At 45.2% G+C, this 21,938-nt stretch overlaps 3 protein-coding genes across 3 annotated transcripts in view; all 3 read right to left on the bottom strand.

The window, feature by feature from the left end:
• Positions 1 to 21,938, bottom strand: part of LOC309564355 (uncharacterized protein) — a gene marked incomplete at its 3' end in the record, with an annotated part of 715,072 nt that overhangs the window by 214,267 nt on the left and 478,867 nt on the right.
• The window catches only part of LOC309563353 (uncharacterized protein), a gene marked incomplete at its 3' end in the record, with an annotated part of 522,832 nt that overhangs the window by 176,271 nt on the left and 324,623 nt on the right, over positions 1 to 21,938 (bottom strand).
• LOC309563354 (uncharacterized protein) lies at positions 7,066 to 11,105 on the bottom strand (the record flags this gene model as incomplete). The annotated part of the gene is made up of 5 exons (XM_082267748.1): positions 11,055 to 11,105; positions 10,394 to 10,491; positions 10,212 to 10,320; positions 9,179 to 9,274; positions 7,066 to 8,573 (listed from the first exon to the last, which is right to left on the bottom strand). The coding sequence occupies exons 1-5, from the start codon at positions 11,086 to 11,088 to the stop codon at positions 7,066 to 7,068; spliced, it is 1,845 nt and encodes a 614-aa protein (XP_082123874.1). The 5' UTR covers positions 11,089 to 11,105.

Raw genomic sequence — 21,938 nt, 5'->3', positions numbered from 1 at the left:
TTTCTCTACAATTTCCAAACTCATTATATACTACTGCTGGTCCTGGAGTGAAAAATCTAATATGTTATTATTTATGCTTTGAGCATGTACCAGTGTTAATTTTTGGCAGCAAATTTCGATTTAGTTTTAGTTATAGTCTTTTGACTAAAATGCCATTTTAGTTTTAGTCTTATTTTAGTCTTAAGCCTAAAATGCCATTTTAGTTTTAGTCGTATTTTAGTCATCTGAATTGTGTTAGTCGACGAAAACGTTTTAGTCGGTTTTAGTCGACGAAATTAACACTGCCTGAAACCCTAAACTGACACTAAAGTAAAAATGAATGGTCACACTACCCTCACTCTGCACTATCACTATATTCACACTAAAGTAAAAATGAATGGTCACACTACCCTCACTCTGCACTATCACTATCACTATATTCACACGAAAGTAAAAATGAATGGTTGCACTACACTCACACTGCACTATCACTATATTCACTCTACACTTACACTCTACACTCACAAAAGAATCACAATAGCACACTATAACAAACTAACTAGCTAGTAGCAATGCACGGAGCCCTGTTCTATCACTCTCCACTCCAATATCGCACTGCAAATGGTTGCTCTAGGAAGGATCCTTTTAGAGGGGGGTGGGTCTATGAGCAATGAGCCATGATTGGGCACAGTCCTCATTATTTTCTCCATTAATGGCTCTGACAGTGTTCTTTGCCCTGATTGGGCAAATCCTTCATTGCTTTAGAAAATTTGGGCTTCCCATGCACTGTGCAGTGAATTGAGGGGTGCTCAGCGGGCCGAACAAACGGTCAAACTCCCCGACTATTTGGGTGTTCATTGAACGGGTGAACAGTCAATGTGCGGCCCGAATTCATGTTCAAGCCAAACCGTTCATCCAGCACTACTGGCTGAGTTCACCTCTGCAAAGAAAACACCAACCATTCACAGAATCTGGTATTTGCTCTGCTTGCTAAATTCGCCTTTGCAAAGAAAACACCAATCATGAATCAGCAATTGAGGGTAAAAATTAAGACTACCATGTGCTTAAGCAAATTATTGGCCCATAAAGGAGGAGTATGGAGTTTGAAAAAAAAAAAACACTCCCATACTTTCCTCTATCCTGCAGCTGTCCCACGTCAGCTCTAAGCCTGAGAACTGAGCGATCACTACTGCTAATCTTTCAGTTCTCAGTCTGCTCAGATTGGAGAGCAGTAATATCAGTCGGCACTCTGCTCAGCTCCTTGAGCACTCACTGGAGAGTAGCTGGCTCTGGCTTTCAGCAGCATGCTAAGAGGCAGAGGCCAGCTGTCAATCAGGCAGCTGGCTGGGGATGGGGTGGGTGTAGAGATTACCAAACTAGCAGGGTGTACTACATCTCTAGATCTAGTGCACTACAGCTAGAGAGCTACTTCAGGCTCTGGAAGGATCCCAACATTGTCAGGATTGAGCTGGCTGTCTGATTGACAGCTGGCTCCGTCTCTTAGCCTGAGAAAGAAAGTTCGGTTCCCCTTTTTTCCCCGTTTCCGTAGTTGCGATTTGGCATACACCACTGCTTATTATCTGTTTAAAACAACGAGTTGGATTATGGTAATTTCCGGAAGTTTAGTCATACAGCCGTGTACATGCAAATTCATTAGCTTTCAGATATACAAAATCTACCCGGTAACAGTGTGCGATATGATTTTTGCTATTGGACGACGGATGCGTCCCCCTGATTGGAGCACGCACTAAGCCCGTTTACCATATTGGTATAAAAAGGCAGAGATGGCGTGATGACGCCACTCCTGAAGACGTCACTCCGACAAAACGTACGTAGAGCATCATCACGCCACATCCGCCCTTGTGGAACACATATCCGGCCCGTGGAACGCACGGCGTCCCGGAAGTGCGCTTCTATTGCCGTTTACATGCCGATTTTCCTTTCTTTTTTGTGAGTACCCCTTTTTTTGATTGTAATAAAGTAATTTTAAAGCGGTACTACTCTATGTGAGCCTTCTTCCCCCACATATACCTTATACCCGTGGATCCTAACCCCAAAGGACCTTGGTACGCAGGACTCGGGGAGAATATTGGACCACACCATTACCCTAGTAACCAGAGAAGGGGACCCCAGGATTATTTACCTAAGGCCTGATACCCCTGTAGGGGTGTTCAACTCTGGTGAGTGCGGTCCAAGGGGTGCGGGGAGCACTGAATTGTCACCGACATCCGAGCACCTCTAAAAATTCTCCATTAGAGCACCTGCACTCAAGTCACTTTTTGCTCTCTCTCTTTAAGAAGGGTATTCCATTCTGGGACCACCCTCCCTCCTTTTTGACCTTTCTAGTCATTACGGACTTACCAGTACTTGGACTATCGGTGTCAGATTTTAGAGTGGTTTTATAAGATTTTTTATTTATCTTGTGTCTATATATGATGCTATTTATTGTATAGTACCTTGTTTTTACACTTCACAGTATTGTATGTTTTTACATTGTTCTAATACTTCACAATATTGTATTTTTTCAAGTGGATCCAACTCAATTGATTTTTTACCGACTTTTTATCAATTGCCCTATCTATTAGGCTGACACCACTTACATCAATTTATTTTTATTCACATTCATTCACATTTTATTCACATTCCATTCACTTTTATTCACATTGGATTTTCCACCTATTTTTATTTCTCCAATCGTTTTAGCACCATCATATACCCCTCACAGGGTTGGATCACTTATTATAGTTAAATTTACTTTCACCAGTCACCTATTTAATGCACTTGACACTTTATTAACATCTACAGTGGAGACACACATCTTATATTTATGTAGCATCAGTGAAAGACACACGGAATATTTAACATATTTTGGCAGCGCCATACACCTCTCCTGTTATCTTATCATCTTACTATATTTCTAGGAATATAGTGTATAGGTGGGCTGCAGCCAGTACCTTTTATTATAATAGAGGCTTAAAATTATCCTAAGCGCGGATTTCTCATTTTTTAGAGCCCTAATTGCCTCATCCTGAATAGCTGAAGCCTTTTCAACGTCCTAACACCTTTCTGGCTACCACTCGCAGCCGACACCCTATAGTTATTGGTGAATTGTGTAAACAAGGCGGAAATGTATCTCCCGTCTGTGACAACACCCACAGATTTACCTGACTTCCTGTCACACTATATTGAAGGTAAGTAAGTCAACAAAGGCAAGGTTATACAACTATAATCACAACCTTATAATAATTCACTACTATGCAATGCAGTCATGAAACAGACTTAAATATGGAGATTTTTCACGAAAGGTGACTGGGTCCAGATTCCACCATGTTTATCACTTGACTTGTAAAAATCATTCTGTCGACATTTGTTTTCTATACATGTAAGCTATTTGAGCACAGACACAAATCCCTTGTTTTATTAAATAGTGCAGGTCATTGATCTGATTCTGTAGCTGTCCTCCAACGGTGTCTGTTTGCCCCATATTGGCACTATATGTCCATTAATGTATGCAGTGGGTAAGTGTTCAGTGTTTTGCACAGTAGAGTAAGGACTGACCAATTAAACTAAACGGCATGTAAAGGGGTCTAATAGCAAATTACAGTGTACCTCAAAGCCCCTTAGGGAAGGCTAAAGGAGTATTCGAAGTACAAGGAGGATGGGAAAGAACAGAAGAGGTTTGCTGTTTACCTTTTCAGTAGCTCCTGAAGAGAAGCGACCACATACAGATTAGGAGGCCTGATTAGGTGGGCCACTAAGCAGAAGAGAGCTCCTAGGAAAGCTCTTGTGCAATAGTTCAAGATTGCCAAGGGAGGTTCTCTACTACTATTGTAATGGGAGCTAGAATATTGTTGACACAGTAGATTAGGGGTGTTGAATAAAATTCATGGAGGTCCGGTCAGTAAAATGTTCTTCCAGCAGAGGTCCGAATCACGTTTGATTATTAATGGCGCCTCTGCGTATTGGCAAAAATGTACAAAGTTTTTGCGAGCGCCAAACCGCATGATGTTGTACCACCATGGTGCTTGGTAGAGAGCAATTTTAAAAAAGGATGAGTTCACAGCAGTTTCCTCAACCCCCCTTTTAATCCTTGGCCACCCTTTTTTTTTAATCACACCCCTCCTTCACATTGCAGTCCCTAGCCCCCCCTTCACATTCCTCTCCTCACCCCCTTCAAAACCCCCCCCCCCCCCCCGTCACACTGAAGTCCCAAGCTCCATGTCACATTCTTGTTCTTGACCCCCTTTATATCACCCCTCCTTTACATCACATCCCCAGCCCCCCCTTCACATTCCTGTCCTTGCTCCCCTTTTACCCCCCCTCCTTCACACTGAAGTCTTAGACTCCTCTTCACTTTACTCCCATCTTTCCTACTCCCATAGGCCTCCTTCCTGTCCTCCTCCCTGTCTAGAGCCAACGTCAGAAGGCAGGACCAGTGGCTTAGCGTGGGGGGTGCAGGGGGGCCACTGGCACCGGGCGCAACATTTAGGGGGGCGCATCCCACGCCCGCCATCCGCGGGATCATAGCGTCCCTTTACAGTCTCCCACATTTCGCCCTGTACTCACGGACACCCGCGAGCGCAGGGCGATATCCCGGCAGGGCTGAGGACAGCAGTGTCAGAGGTGAGCTCAGCTGTATTGACTGAGTAGGGAGCCGCTAATTGCCACATAGTACCATAGCTTCATGCTACACCTTCTCACAGGCGGAGTGATATCAAGTGCACTCTGCCTGTGGGAGGAGGAGACATACAGAGGAAGCAGGCTCTGCTCTCTACTGCAGCCGTGTGCTTACTCTGTATGACTCCTCCTCTCACAGGCGAAGTGCACTTGATATCAATCCGCCTGTGATCTTCCGGAGTCTCCCCCTGCTGTCCAGGCTGCCTGCCGATACGCAGTCTCTCTCCTCCACTCCGGAACGCCTCCTCGAGTCGCCAGTGTCTGGACACAGAACAAGGTAAGTAATGTGCTGCCATCCCCCGGGGGCCCAGGGAAGTGGGGGGGGGGGGGTGTATGTGTCAGTGTATGGGGGGGGTCAGTCAGTGTAGGGGTCAGTGTATGGGGGGGCAGTGTGGGGGGGGGCAGCTCAGTGTAGGTGTCAGTGTAGTGGTCTGTGTAATGGTCTAGTAGGTTTGTGTAGGGGGCGCAAATTACTTACCTTGCCCCGGGCGCTGACAACCCACGCTACGCCACTGGGCAGGACAGTTCTGGATTAGTTGCACAACTTTTTCTGTTAACCAGCTTGCGATTGGTTGGTAGGACTGCCCTGTTTTGCTGCTTCCCAATGTCAGCTCTGCAAAGATGACAGTGCTAACGAATACCGAGGGGAAGAACCAGCTCCTAAATGGCACGACCACGGCAGGTCTGGATGGGACAGTGAGTCAGCCCTGACCGTGGTCTGCCATTTAGTGATGATCTCAGTAGACAATTATCATTGTAAGCTCTTGAGAGATCTGGTGTGACACTGATGGTTGAAAGAAACAAGAAGGGCAATAAGACTATTTAGTATCTCTATGAGTGAATCCTGGAGTTTGTGACACTGTTGGAAGCCAGAAAAATACTCCAAGGTTATAGGAAGAAAAAATAATATTTCTTAAAGAATCCTCTTAAGACACTAAGCTAAAACTGAGCTCTTACTTCCTGCGCAGGGTGGTATAACCAACAGTGGAAAGAAAAATATACTTCTGCTTTCTGCTTAGTATCCATCCTCCTGGGGCAGGGCTTAGACCCAGGGGTCTGCTGTGTCTTCCAAAAATATAAAATCAGTAATTAAAAAAGACACTGGCACTGCCTATTCAGGAAAAAGAGACAATCTTTGAATAAAGCTCCTGGATTCCTCCATCCACTTCGTTTGTGTGGATGGAGGAACCTGTGTATGGCCAACTTCAATTTTTTAAAGTTCTGGTAGTAAAAGAAAAGTGCACACAAATACAGAATAATAGTAAAAAAGTCTTTAATAACCTGTGACTTGATGGTGTTGACAATTGGTAGCCAGCTCGGTATCAGGTCAGACCAGTCAAGAAGCCCTTCAGCCTTTTGGTGTTCGAATTTAGGTGGGCTAATGAAAAGAGAAGATCCAATTTCTGACACTCTTACAGGAGTCCAAGGCAAACAACGAATGAGGGCGACTTCTCAAAATTCAAAGAGCTAAAAATGTTTTAACACTGTGCTTATATTATTTGTTAATGGCTTACAGGTAATCTGTGTAGTGCGGAAATATGAAGTAATGGTTTTCCAGGGATAATAGCAACACACAGAGGCAGCCATTATTGATCCCTTCTTCTGAATACGCTAATTTTATGAACGTCAGGCTAAACCCCCTCGTTGCAAATATTTGAGTCACTGGCCCAGAGCAAGCATGCAGATGAGGACTTGTGTCAGTCACTAGGACTTTGAAAGTACTGAATGCGGAGGATCAGCATGACAACAAGAAAACTGGCATTATCAGAAGGAGCTCAGCCATGGCAGCCCCCATATTTCCCCCAAGGTGGGTTCTGTAAATTACATTTATTTACTAGTGAAACACCTCCTACATACAGATGGTCTTCAGTATTTGTCAGTAAAACACCGTTCACGGAACACCTTGACCTAGCCGTTTTCCGGTTCAGCCCCCACCGTTTCTGGACTAAATGGGAGGCATATGTTGCCAAATTCTATCCCAAACTACAAGAGGATCATCGTCTTACTCTGATTGCGGTTGGAAGCTAGAGCCCCCCCCCTTGATAAACATTCCCTCCTTTTACTCTTCTGCCTAAAGGCACCGACTACCTTACATATGCTTCTTGCTCGCCTTTCAGAACTGGAGGTTACTCAGACACTATTCAGTTTTTTACTCATTAACCTCCCCTTTGGTCATTCCCCCCCCCCCCCCCCCCTTCCCCCACCGCCCCAACAGGCTCATTAGCAGTTCGGATGTTTCTGCCCGTCTCACTGCTCTGAGCCTCCCTGTCCATTACAAAGTTGAGTTGACCACTATACTGTTACATTTCCATATTATTTGATTGTTTTCTCTGTTGTACCCTGATTTTGTTGTATGTTTTACCTAAAAAACCCAATAAAGTTTCTTAAAAAAAAAAAAAAAAAACCCTTTCACATTATGGACATAAATGTGTTGTCACCCTGATGAGCCGACTGGTGGGAAATAAGATATCGTTTCTGAGAAAAACATCGTCCGCATGCATCGCAGGGAAACGGCTTCTCTCCCGTGTGACTTCTCTGGTGTTTAATAAGACTGTCTTTTTGAGGAAAACCTTTCCCACATTCAGAGCATGAAAATGGCTTTTCCCCTGTGTGAGATCTCTGGTGTAACACAAGGTTCCGTCTCAGAGTATACGACTTCCCGCATTCAGAACAGGAAAACGGCTTTTCGGACATATGCGTCTTCTCGTGATAGTTAAGATGAGATCTGGATATAAAACATTTGCCGCACTCCAAACAGGAATACGGCTTCTCTCCTGTATGAACACGCTGATGGGTGATCAGGTTTTTTTTCCTGGAAAAACACCGCCAACATTCCGAACATGAATACGGCCTCACCCCTGTGTGAGCCAGCTGGTGCGAAATAAGACTTTGTCTGCAGGAAAAACATCTCCCGCATTCGGCGCAGCAAAATGGCTTCTCTCCTGTGTGACATCGCTGGTGTTTAATAAGACTGTCTTTGTGGGGAAAACATTTCCCGCACTCAGAGCATGAAAACGGCTTCTCCCCTGTGTGAGATCTGAGGTGAAAAATGAGGTTTCCTCTCTGAGCATAAGACTTTCCGCATTCAGAACATGAAAACGGCTTTTCAGACATGTGAGTCTTTTCGTGGTAGTTGAGATGAGTGCTAGTGGCAAAACATTTCCCGCATTCTGAACATGAATATGGCTTCTCTCCCGTGTGCACATGTTGATGAGCGATCAGAGCTCCTTTTCGGGTAAAACATTTTCCACATTCAGAACATGAAAAGGGCTTCACCCCTGAATGAGTTCTCTGGTGCATTACTGCATCGGATTTCTGTCTGAAACATCTCCTGCAATCAGGACATGAAAATGGTTTCTCTCCGGTGTGTGTCCTCTCATGTTTAATAAGACTGGTCAACAGTGAAAAACAATGGCCGCATTCCGAGCATGTATACGGCTTTTCTCCTGTGTGAACCCTTTTGTGTCTCATAAGAGACCACTTTGAAGAGAAAATTTTCCCGCATTCCGAACATAAAAAAGGATTCATTCCGATGTGAGTTCTGTGATGTTCAGTAAGAGCTTTTCTAGAAGAAAAACACTTCCCACACTCAGAACAAGACTGGGGCTCCTTCACTGAGTGAGACCTCTGGTGTGAAGCAAGATGGGCTTTCTGGTTAAACCGTTTTCTGCAGTCAGAACAAGGAAATGTTTCTCCCTCTCTACAAGCTGTTTGATCAGTGATAGAATGGGAAAGATTAGAAGAACCTCCCCCGATTGTATGGGGACCAGATAACAAATCTGCACCTTGAAGTGTTGGATGGAGAATCGGGGAAATGGGGTTTTCATCTGCAGAATCAGATGTGATGTCATCTTCTGTTCCATCATCCGTAGAGGGAATAGGAAACTTCCCCATAGTATACTTTCTAAATTGACCATCTGCATGAAATAACAAGTGAAAAAGAATAACTTGTGTTCAATTCAATAGCAGGACATTGTTAAGATATCAGAAGATAATCATATCAAGAAATATTGTATAAGCAAGTTTTGCATTTGGCCTTCAAGAACAAGTATTTACAACTTTTCTATATCTGACTTAGCAACCGGATAATCTCTTACAAATAATGCCTGAAAATCTCTATGTTTGATACCACAATCTGAATTACCACCAAATAGATGACATGGTGACTAAGTGGTTAGCACTTCTACCTGGCAGCACTAGGGTCGTTGGTTTGAATCCCAACCACGGCACTACCTGCCTGGAATTTGCATGTTCTCCCTGTGCCTGTGTGGGATTCCTCTGGGTTCTCTGGTTTCCTCCTGCACTCCAAAGACATGTTGGTCGGTAAATTGTGTATGTATGAGTGTGAAATAGGGGCCTTAGACTGTAAGGTCCTTGAGGGCTGGGATTGATGCAAATGGACAATATATGTACAAATTCAATATATATATAAAGTGATACGTAAATTGTCAGCGCAATATAAGTACCTGTAACAAATAAATTATATTAGGTTGCTTCTGAATTAAATATTTTTTTTACCAACCTTTTCTGATCTCCATAGGAATTTCCTCCTCTTTAATCCTCACACATCCTTCTTCCTCCTTCTCATCTTTGACATCTCTCTGAGTCTCTCTGGAGTCTCCGGGGTCTGTGAATAAAGATGAGAGTGAAGCCCCCTGTACTGAGATGTATGAGAGACCCCAGAGAGTGTGCGTGGGGGGAGACTGGTCACATCTCTTGGCTGGTAACACACAATGACATGATGTGAGGAGGAGAGCCGGAGTCTAATAGAGGCTGATGTCTCCTGACTCCCCCACTGGGCACATACTGTCCCCCATTACGGTCTACAGACAGTAATGGGAGAGACCCCAGAGAGTGTGTGTGGGGGGAGAATGGTCACGTCTCTTGGCTGGTAACACACAATGACATGATGTGAGGAGGAGAGCCGGAGTCTAATAGAGGCTGATGTCTCCTGACTCCCCCACTGGGCACATACTGTCCCCCATTACGGTCTACAGACAATAATGGTAGAGACCCCAGAGAGTGTGTGTGGGGGGAGACTGGTCACGTCTCTTGGCTGGTAACACACAATGACATGATGTGAGGAGGAGAGCCGGAGTCTAATAGAGGCTGATGGCTGACAAGAGCTAAAGTTCCCGGGAGCCGCACATCAGAACAAGACCTGCTGTGTGTGAACAAGTGGATCTACCCCAGGCACCCAATGCATTTTGCTCCGCTTACCTGAGCTTACTCATGGGGTTTACATAGTCACACACAGCTGGTCTTGTTCCGACGTGCAGCTCCTGGGACTTTTAGCTCTTGTTTCTCATCGTCTGGAGCGTGGGCGGGCTCCTTCCTGGCCAACATTTACAGCAGCAGGCACAGGACTACACTTCCTAGCAGCCTGAGCGGCTCTCATACATACCAGAGGCTGATGGCTCCTGACTCCCCACTGGGCACATACTGTCCCCCCATTACTGTCTACTGACAGAGGAGGGGGGAGAAGAAGAGATTGTTGTAGTGATTGAACAAGGAGAATCTGGGACTCTTCTCTGGATTTAGTGTTTATTCCTCACCTGTGCTGATCTCTGAAGGACCTTCCTCCTCCTTATACGGATCATCATCTCCCACATATGGAGCTTCAGCTTCCTCCTTTACTTCTACTTTAACTGTCAAAACTTCACTCTTAAAAATAGAAAATATCACAGATACTACAATGACGCACTATACCTTTTGTATAACTCATTTATTTGTATACCTGATCCTCCTGAGGGATCTCCGGATGTTCCTGTGTGGAGTCCCGGGAATACAGAGGACGGGGACATCTCTCTGGGGGATTTCTGTTACTGGATCCATCTGTAGGAAACACACACACTGACTGAATACATTGTTTCTATGTCTTTATATCAGAGGATATGTGTATTAGGGGGATCCTCAATACTCTCCTTTATAAGAAACTAAAGTCTCTTCTTACCCGGTAGCTGGCTCGTCATCATGACATCCTTCTACAGATCCTTGTGTCCTTCAATATATCCCCCATTCATCCATAGAGACATAGGCAGTGACAACCTGACACACCTTATAGGAATCTGACATACTATATCCTTATATTTGAAGATGTGTGTATCTAGGTGGATCCTCAATACAAGAAATTAAAGCCTCCTGTGTGTATCTAGGGGGATCCTCAATACTCTTCTCTCCTTTACAAGAAACTTAAGTCTCCTCTTACCTGGTGGCTGGCTCATCATTATGACATCTTTCTACAGATCCATGTGTCTTCAATATATCCCCTATTCATCCATAGAGACATAGACAGTGACATCCAGACACACCTTATAGGAATCTGACATACTATGTCCTTATATTGGAAGATGTGTGTATCTAGGTGGATAATACAAGAAATGAAAGTCTCCTCTCACCCGGTGATGTCAGGGGTGGCCGGTTCTCCATCATGATTTCTTTGTAGAGATCCTTGTGTCTTTATGAATACTTCTATTCTGTAATTGAAATTGAGGATGTTTTCCAGCCCACCCACTGTTAAAAAAAAAATAAAAATACAGCTCAAGGTCCATTGGGCTGAATGCTACACAGGCTTTTGTTTAGCAGAACACTTTAAAGCGGAGTTCCAGCCATTTACTCACCTGTCCAACGGTCCAGCGATGTGGCCGCCGGAAGCCTCGATCCTCTCCCTCGGCGCCGGCATCACTGCTGTGGGCACCCGGCTGTTACAGTTTGCGGCTTCACAGCCGGGTACCCACTGCGCGCCGTGATTGGCCGGCAATCTTCTGGGACCTCTGACGTGTCCCAGAAGATTGCAGGGAGGGAGGGGGAGAGAACTTCGCGGCGCTCCGAGCGGAAGTGGGAGCGGGTACCTGTCAAAACTAGGTACCCGCTCCCCCCCCCCCCCCCAAAAAATGACATGCCAAATGTGGCATGTCGGGGGGTCAGGACTCCCTAAAGCAGAAGTTCCACTTTTGGGTGGAACTCCGCTTTAATTAAAGCAAAACAGACCCCCTCTTATCCTTTACAGCCAAGGAAGCTGCCATCTTAGCATCTGTTTACATCCACAGTTGCCATGGTGCTGCACATGTGATCAGTTATGACACCAGCCATTTGATGGGTTGACAGTTCAGTTGACAGAACAAGCAACTGTGACAGCTTCCATTTACGGCATGTCTGAAATTGTTTTGGGAAACTGTCAAATCAAAGGGGTTAGTTCTGGTTTAAAAGATCACATATCCGCAACCACTGACACTAAATAGGGTTGGAACTGGAGGAGCAATAAAACAGTGTAACTTTAAGTAACTGATCAGATTAGGATGACCAAAAAATCTACTTCCTAAAAGCCATGGCTCTCTGCCTTTCACTGATGAGAACTAACAAGCCTGAACTGTGTGTGATTTGGCATATATAGTTCTATAAATTTAGGGAATACATCCCAAGTGCCATCATCCCCGGCAGCCGCAGAGGAGCTCCCCATCTAATGTTCTACCCATCAGAGGAAGATGATGATGTGTTGAGGTGACATGATCCACCCCCCCCCCCCCCATCCAGTCCACACAGGGTGCTGGGACCCCCTTGTCTCATAATAAGAAGACATTGTTACCTTCTCCTCACTGGACACACATTCTCCACACTCACACCCCTGGAAGGTCTTGGAAAAAACAATTCTCTCTGGACTACAACAAAATGGCCGCTGGTCCATCTGGCACTCACACTTCCTGAAGTTACATGGCAGGTGGGTGCCCTCTAGTGGTGTCTCTTCTGTACTACACCCCCTAAATCACTGTCTAGCCCTGAAAGATTGTTCAATCTAATTTAAGGCTGGGGGTAACTATGGCAACCAGGAAGAGGTGTTCTGCCGAAAACTCCAACTAGCTGAGAATTCAAAGTGTTCTGCCGAAAACGCCAACTTGCTGAGAACTCAGTGTTCTGCCGAAAACGCCAACTTGCTGAGAATTCAAAGTGTTCTGCCGAAAACGCCAACTTGCTGAGAATTCAAAGTGTACTGCCGAAAACGCCAACTTGCTGAGAACTCAGTGTTCTGCCAAAAACGCCAACTTGCTGAGAACTCAGTGTTCTGCCGAAAACGCCAACTTGCTGAGAACTCAGTGTTCTGCCGAAAACGCCAACTTGCTGAGAATTCAAAGTGTTCTGCCGAAAACGCTAACTTGCTGAGAACTTTAAAGTGTTCTGCCGCAAAACGCCAACTTGCTGAGAACTCAGTGTTCTGCCGAAAACGGCAACTTGCTGAGAATTCAAAGTGTTCTGCCGAAAACGCCAACTTGCTGAGAATCCAAAGTGTTCTGCCGAAAACGCCAACTTGCTGAGAACTCAGTGTTCTGCCGAAAACGCCAACTTGCTGAGAACTCAGTGTTCTGCCGAAAACGCCAACTTGCTGAGAATTCAAAGTGTTCTGCCGAAAACGCTAACTTGCTGAGAACTTTAAAGTGTTCTGCCGCAAAACGCCAACTTGCTGAGAATTCAAAGTGTTCTGCCGAAGACGCCAACTTGCTGAGAATTCAAAGTGTTCTGCCGAAGACACCAACTTGCTGAGAATTCAAAGTGTTCTGCCGAAGACGCCAACTTGCTGAGAATTCAAAGTGTTCTGCCGAAAAGGCTAACTTGCTGAGAACTTAGTGTTCTGCCAAAAACGCCAACTTGCTGAGAACTCAAAAGTGTTCTGCCGAAAACTCCAACTTGCTGAGAACTCAGTGTTCTGCCGAAAACGCCAACTTGCTGAGAATTCAAAGTGTTCTGCCGAAAACGCTAACTTGCTGAGAACTTTAAAGTGTTCTGCCACAAAACGCCAACTTGCTGAGAATTCAAAGTGTTCTGCCGAAGACACCAACTTGCTGAGAATTCAAAGTGTTCTGCCGAAAACGCCAACTTGCTGGAGAATTCAAAGTGTTCTGCCGAAGACGCCAACTTGCTGAGAACTCAAAAGTGTTCTGCCGAAAACTCCAACTTGCTGAGAACTCAGTGTTCTGCCGAAAACGCCAACTACTTGCTGAGAACTCAGTGTTCTGCCGAAAACGCTAACTTGCTGAGAACTTTAAAGTGTTCTGCCGCAAAACGCCAACTTGCTGAGAATTCAAAGTGTTCTGCCGAAGACGCCAACTTGCTGAGAATTCAAAGTGTTCTGCCGAAGACACCAACTTGCTGAGAATTCAAAGTGTTCTGCCGAAAACGCCAACTTGCTGAGAATTCAAAGTGTTCTGCCGAAGACGCCAACTTGCTGAGAATTCAAAGTGTTCTGCCGAAAACGCTAACTTGCTGAGAACTCAAAAGTGTTCTGCCGAAAACTCCAACTTGCTGAGAACTCAGTGTTCTGCCGAAAACGCCAACTACTTGCTGAGAACTCAGTGTTCTGCCGAAAACTCCAACTTGCTGAGAACTCAGTGTTCTGCCGAAAACGCCAACTTGCTGAGAACTCAGTATTCTGCTGAAAACTCCAACTTGCTGAGAACTCAGTGTTCTGCCGAAAACTCCAACTTGCTGAAAACACAGTGTTCTGCCGAAAACGCCAACTTGCTGAGAACTCAGTGTTCTGCCGAAAATGCCAACTTGCTGAGAATTCAAAGTGTTCTGCCGAAAACGCTAACTTGCTGAGAATTCAAAGTGTTCTGCCGAAAACGCTAACTTGCTGAGAACTTAGTGTTCTGCCGAAAACGCCAACTTGCTGAGAACTCAAAAGTGTTCTGCCGAAAACTCCAACTTGCTGAGAACTCAGTGTTCTGCTGAAAACTCCAACTTGCTGAGAACTCAGTGTTCTGCCGAAAACGCCAACTTGCTGAGAACTCAGTGTTCTGCCGAAAACTCCAACTTGCTGAGAACTCAAAAGTGTTCTGCCGAAAACTCCAACTTGCTGAGAACTCAGTGTTCTGCTGAAAACTCCAACTTGCTGAGAACTCAGTGTTCTGCTGAAAATTCCAACTTGCTGAGAACTCAGTGTTCTGCCGAAAACGCCAACTTGCTGAGAACTCAGTGTTCTGCCGAAAACTCCAACTTGCTGAGAACTCAGTGTTCTGCTGAAAACTCCAACTTGCTGAGAACTCAGTGTTCTGCCGAAAACGCCAACTTGCTGAGAACTCAAAAGTGTTCTGCCGAAAACGCCAACTTGCTGAGAACTCAGTATTCTGCTGAAAACTCTAACTTGCTGAGAACTCAGTGTTCTGCCGAAAACGCCAACTTGCTGAGAACTCAGTGTTCTGCCGAAAACTCCAACTTGCTGAGAACTCAGTGTTCTGCCGAAAACGCCAACTTGCTGAGAACTCAAAGTGTTCTGCCAAAAACTCCAACTTGTCAAGAACTCCAACCACATTACTTCCGGTGAGTGTACACCAAGAATAATTGGAGATTTCGACCACTTGGTGTTTTCACAGAACATCGGCAGCCTTTGCACTCCGGTACATTCTATAATGAGTGGACATTGTTAGTCCGCTCGCTAGTTGTCGCCACCTTGGAGGTGACCATGTTGTTGGCTACTAGCGGGTGGACTAAAAATGTCCACTAAATATAGCTGGTACCGGAGTGTATACGCTGCCGCCTGTTCTGTGAAAACACCAAGTGGTCGAAATCTCCAATTATTCCTGGTGGACAGTCACCGAATGTGACGGGGTTTGAGTTCTCGGCAGGTTGGAGTTTTTGGCAGAACAAGTGTCTAGGCTGTGTAACGCACACAGCGGACGTCAGAGGAGTGTTTCCGGTGTAGAGGGCGCATAGTGATGATAGAGAAAACAGGCAGATGTTTGGTTTTGAGAGTTTCTCTGGTCTGAAATACAATGATAATTAGATATCAGTACTGAATTATCATTATTATTCTCTGTAGTGCACCCCAGATCAGCCAATCAGATTGTAGGTGTCATTGTTCTGGTGCAGATCAGGAGATGAGAAGAAATGTCTGGTTGTAGGAAAGTAGTCTATTTAAGGCTACCTATAGCGCTTGCTCTAAAATACTATATCTTGGTGATAAATATCTGTGACTAGTGATCAATATATTAAATAAACCAATATTAAATTAATACTCCTCTATTGATATAATAAATATTAATAAAACAATGAATATCAATAAATAGTGATATGCATAAATTGTGATTCATATAATAAAAGTCCATAACAAATGACTGTAGTGAAGAATTCAAATAAAAGTTCAAATGAATAGTGAGTCTTTTGTGCAGATGATGCTTATTCACAAAAAAGTGCAGGTGCTCAGCGTGGAAATTTTCCGATTCACTCTGTGATATCAGTGCAGCTCTGGTTCCTTTTCCACCGTGATAAATGGTAAGAGTGGATCACTTACCAAATAATGTGGGTCATGTATGCCTTATAGCATTAGGACCAACCAGGCATAGAGAGCCTCCAGGCTAAAATAGGGGTCTCCTCGTGGCTCACTTTGGATAGATAGGATGGCGGGCTCCCCCTCTCTCTCCTCTCACCTCAGGCCAGTAGGAAGGAAGACAAGAAAGTGCTCCGGATAGTGTAGTATTTTTTAAAATTCAAATTTTATTCCCAAATAGTGGGTAAAAAAAACATTATGGCAATGATACAGAAGTAGATTGCCAAATATGCAAAGTTATTTCAATAAAAAAGGCCACTAACTGCCGCTGGTGATCGTGTGTATCAGCGCAAGCTGTATGCAGGGTGGCGAGCAGGAGAACTTTCGGCTTGCGTTCCACCTGCGTCACACGTCACGTACGCTGTGCATTTACGCGTTTCGTCACATCCGGTGACGTCTGGTTGCCATGGTCTTGGAAAGTCCTCCAGCTGGGATATTTTTTAAAATATCGGTAAATGTGCTTAACTTTCACAAGAAACTGTATATTAAGTCCATCTATACACCAATCAGCTATCATTATAACATGTGAATATCATTGATTATCCCATTACAATGGCATCTGAAAGTGGGAGGGATTTTTTAGGCAGCAAGTGAACATGTCCCTGAAGTTGATGTGTTGAAAGCAGAAAAAAAATGTTCATCGCAGTTGTTTATGGGGCTGTGTAGCTGCAGATCAGTCAGGGTGTCCATGCTGACCCGTGTCCACAGCCAAAAGCTCCTACAATGGGCATGTGAGCATCAGAACTGGACCAAGAAGCAATGGAAGAAGGGGGCCTGGTCTGATGAATCATGCTTTCTTTTACATCATGTGGATGGCTGGGTGCGTCACTTACCTGTAGAAGAGATGACACCAGGATGCAGTATGGGAAGAAGGCAAGCTAGCAGAAGCAGTGTGAGGCTTTGGGCAATGTTCTGCTGGGAAACCTTGGGTCCTTCCATTCATGTGGATGTTACTTGAAATGAACCACCAACCTATACATTGTTGCTGACCAAGCACACTCCTTCATGGAAATGGTATTCCCATTCCACAGTGGCCTCTTTCCGCAGGAAATGTACCCTGCCACACTGCGAAAATGGTTCAAGAATGGTTTGAGGAACACAACAGCCAGTGTGAGGTGTTATCCGAAGGGACGCACTGCAGCTAGACAGTCCCATGTGCAAGTCAGTGTTATTTCGTTGACGAAAACATTTTCTTCAAAATTTTCCTCAGCAGCCTTTTTACAGTGACGAAAATGAAACAGAAGCCACATTTCCGTCCACTGACAAACACTATGACGAAAATCAATCGAAACGAAAATGTGAGAGAGGGATGTTTACCCATGTGAACTTTCAGTTTCCACAAAGCTCTGCCCAGGGCCGTCTTTAATATTGATTGGACCCTGGGCAAAAATTTTCTTGGGCCCTCTTGAATCCACTTATCAACTATTTGGGCTCAAGGGGCAGCTGCTTTGGGCCCCACAACAATGACTGGCCCCTTTTTGCCCTGTGTTAAAGACAGCCCTGGCTCTGCCTATGTAGAGCCCATAAATGCTTCAGTTCCCAGCAAGCAAGCAACTCAAGTCAGTTGTGTGGTTTGTTTACCAGAACTGTACAGCCAGCATTACAGGCCTCTGAGTCTTCAGACGACCGTCCAGAGCAGCACTGTGAGTGTGTACATTACAATTACAGGCCTCCCCTTAGACCACCATCCCAGAGCACTGTGCATTACAGCCCTCCTCAAACCACCACCCAGAGCATTGTGTACATTACAAGCCTGCTCAGATAGTCCAGAGCACTGTGTAAATGAATTAAACCATATAATAGCACACACATACACAAAAAAAGTTGCACTGTGTGCATTACATGCCTCCTCCTCAGACTGTCCATGTCTAGAGCACTGTGTGCATTACAGGCCACCTCAGACCATCATACAGAGCCCTGTGCAGAATAACAGGCCTCTTTAGATCACATCCAGGGCACTCTACAAGATTACAGGCCTCCCCTCAGACCACCATCCAGAGCATTGTGCAGCATTACAGGCCTCCTCAGACCAATGTCCAGAGCACTGTGCAGTATCACAGGCCTGCTCAGACCACTGTGCAGAATTACAGGCCTCCTCAGACCACCATCCAGAGCACTGTTCAGCATTACAGGCCTCCTCAGACCACCGTCCAGAGCACTGTGCAGCAATACAGGCCTCCTCAGACCACCGTCCAGAGCACTGTGCAGCATTACAGGCCTCCTCAGACCACTGTCCAGAGTACTATGCAGCATTACAGGCCTCCTCAGACCACCGTGCAGCATTACAGGCCTCCTCAGACCACTGTCCAGAGCACTGTGCAGCATTACAGGCCTCCTCAGATGACCATGCAGCATTACAGGCCTCCTCAGACCACCGTCCAGAGCACTGTGCAGCATTACAGGCCTCCTCAGACCACTGTCCAGAGCACTGTGCAGCATTACAGGCCTCCTCAGACCACCGTGCAGCATTACAGGCCTCCTCAGACCACTGTCCAGAGCACTGTGCAGCATTACAGGCCTCCTCAGATGACCATGCAGCATTACAGGCCTCCTCAGACCACCGTCCAGAGCACTGTGCAGCATTACAGGCCTCCTCAGTCCACTGTCCAGAGCACTGTGCAGCATTACAGGCCTCCTCAGACCCCCGTGCAGCATTACAGGCCTCCTCAGACCACTGTCCAGAGCACTGTGCAGCATTACAGGCCTCCTCAGACCACCATCCAGAGCACTGTGCAGCATTACAGGCCTCCTCAGACCACTGTCAAGAGCACTGTGCAGAATTACAGGCCTCCTCAGACCACTGTCAAGAGCACTGTGCAGCATTACAGGCCTCCTCAGACCATCTAGAGCAGTGAAATCTGTATCTGAGTTTGTTCAAACCTTAATACCATGAATAATAACACGATATTATATATTTTTAGTCCAGGAGTATATACCGAGTTTGGAAATTCTAGAGAAATGCTTAAAAAATGCATTACAATTTACCTAAACTCAGATTTTAGTCAACTAAATAGATTTTTGTCAACTGAAATGTACTGAGGATTTTAGCCGACTAAAGCTAAAACAATTGCGGATGACTAAAATGGGACTAAAACTAAAATGGCATTTTAGTCCAAAGACTATAACTAAAACTAAATCAAAATTTGATGCCAAAATGAACACTGGTGCAATTATCCGTCCTTGTTGTGTCCCCAATGAATGTTCAGAGAAAAAATGCCTCTCTCTCCTCTGTGTTGTCTAAGAATAAATCTTTAAAGCTGTAATGTGTGCAACTGTAAAAATCTACCTTGCGGTGACAATGTCCCCCCTCACCATCTCATTTTTTGTAAGGGGCATAAAGTAAACTACTTACCTTATCCTGAACTCCCGCAGGCTTCCTTTACATTGTTCAACCGTTTCCCACAAAGTCCCTTCTCTTTGCTATGCTTCGGTTTGTAGCACATCCAACATCATCACGTACGACTCAGGACATCGAGGGCCAGACCGCATACTGGGAGGGTTGGAGAACCAACAGCATCAGCCACTAAGGTGGAAAGGAATGGGGTATTTTGCTTCTTCCATTCCCCTTCACAAAATAAGCCATTAAAAGAGAAGTATATGCCCACTATCAGCTGAAGTGGCAGAGCCACTCCAGGCTTAGGAAGGATCCTGACAATATTGTCAGGATGTACCCAACTTCTTGACTGACAGCTGGCTCCACCTCTCCTCGGAGCCAGTTGTGCCCACCCCTTTCCAATGCCCCAGTGAGTGCTGGAGGAGAAGAATGGAGAGCAGTGACTGACAGTTACTGCTCTCCACTCCATGCAGAGAACTGAGTGATCGGTAGTCATGTGTTGCTCAGCTCTTGGGCTTAAGCCTCGTATACACGCAACGAATTTCCGCCGACCGGTCGTCCGTCTTTTGTCCAGAGTGGTGTCTGTTGGTTGGAATGTGCTCTAGACTGCACACGAATTTTCCCGTACGACAGAATTCTACTTCAGAAGTGATGTCATGTGTTGGATTGCTTTCTATGTGTTCTTTCATCTCTGAGCATGCCTAGTCTTGCTCATAAGATTTTTCCCAATCGAAATCCGTACTAATGAGACGAAAATCGGACGTGTTTTGACGGAGGACAAAAATTTTAATGCCTGCACACCAGGATTATGTCTGCCGAAAAGTCGGAGTTGGCTGTCGAAAGCACCATACTAACAAGCCGAAAATCAGCAGATCGGTCGTCGGACGAAATTTTGCGGCCGAATTTCTTATCGTGTGTACGGGGCTTAAGAGTCGATGCTGGGCAGCTGCAGCATAGAGTATGTTTGTTTATTTATTTTTCTTACAAACCCAAACTTCTCCTTGAGCCCCGGTTCACACTGATGCGGTGCGGGAAACGCAACGATTCCTATGCATTTCCTGTTGTGTTCATGCAATCTGTTGTGGGGGTCAGTTGAAAGTTAACGACACCCCAAAAGCAGCTCACAAAACGTAGTGTGTTTGCCTGAACCGGATTGCATAGGTATAAACACCCATGCAATCTGGTTCCAGTGCGAACAAAAAAAAAAAAAGCTGCCCGCACCTTTTTTTTATGTGGCTACAGTGCGATTTCAGCCATTCAAAATGAAAGGGCTTAAATCGCACAACACAGAATCACATGTGATTTTCACAGGAATCCGGTGCGATTCTTGTGTAAATCACATGACATGCGATGTGACAGTGCGAACTGGGGCTTAAAGTGATATAAAATGGCAAATAAAAAAAGAAATAATGAATCAGCAGCTGACCTTGAGACTTAAATTGTCTGCCGCTCCCTCATGTAGTAAGGATTGCCTATTCCTACAGTTTCACCCAGTCTCTTGGTTGTTGGCTCTGCTTTCCAGACCTGCTCTTGATCCAATGGAACCACCCTGTGGTGCGCGCTCCCAGGAAAGGATTACTCGTGACATAGGCAATGCTGTTTTTGTCCAGGATTAAAAGCAGCTCCAGTTATATTGTGAATGACTGTGGGGCGCATACGTGCAGGCTCTTTGGGTCGCTGGGACATGTAGTCCTGAGAACAGGTTCATAGGACTTGTCAGATTCTATAGGTGTGCGCTCCCCCACACGAAGTGCAGGGAAGGTAGAGTGAGGAAAAGCAGAGACTGCATCAGGATTGAACCACGTTTATGGAGCCTTTTTACACTATTCATCTCTATTGTTATGTGCAACATGTACATTGGGGGAAAAAAATATTTGATCACCTGCATATTTTGTATGCACAAAGAAATGAAGGGTCTATAATTGTTAGCATAGGTGTATTTTAAATGATAGAGACAGAATTTCAACAAAAAATCCAGAAAAAAAAAAAAAAAACGCATGATACAAATGGAGTTGAAGAGACTTGTTTAGAGACTTGGAAGAGACTTGGAAGAGACTTGTGCACTACTTTGAAGAGACAGGCGACTTTGTCTGTGGGGAATGCCTGGCTAATCTCTTTCTTCTTCCTGGAAAGTCTGATAACAAGTCGTGTCAATTAAGATAAGGAGGCAACTCCCATTGAAGTATATGGGACAGTCGGATCACAGGTCGCTTCAAAGTAGTACAGGACCCTTTTCTGAAGTCGGAGCAACTTCAGTAGTGCCAAATAAGACGGCACTGATTGATTAACATTGCTTTTGTTATGTCAAGCTACCTGGGGCAACACAAGTTGCCTCACAAGTCGCGCTAGTGTGAATGGGCTCTTTCTTCCATTCACACTTCACCTTCATGGGTAAAGCCTCGTACACACGCACCGATTGTTGGCCGACCGATCGGCCGTCTTTTGTCCAGTGTTGTTGTGTTGGTTGAAATGTGCTCTAGACTGCACACGAATGTTGTCGGCCAACAACAACCAACTGCAGAAGTGATGTCATGTTCTGGTCTAATTTTCGTGTGTTTTTTCTTCTCTGAGCATGCCCAGTCTTGATCATCACATTTTTGTCGGCCGAAATCTGTACTGACTGACGAACAA

This window comes from Pelophylax lessonae (assembly GCF_965119305.1).
Source record: "Pelophylax lessonae genome assembly, chromosome: 9".
NCBI classification, from domain to species: Eukaryota; Metazoa; Chordata; class Amphibia; order Anura; family Ranidae; genus Pelophylax; species Pelophylax lessonae.
This window is presented reverse-complemented; position numbering and strand designations above follow the sequence as displayed.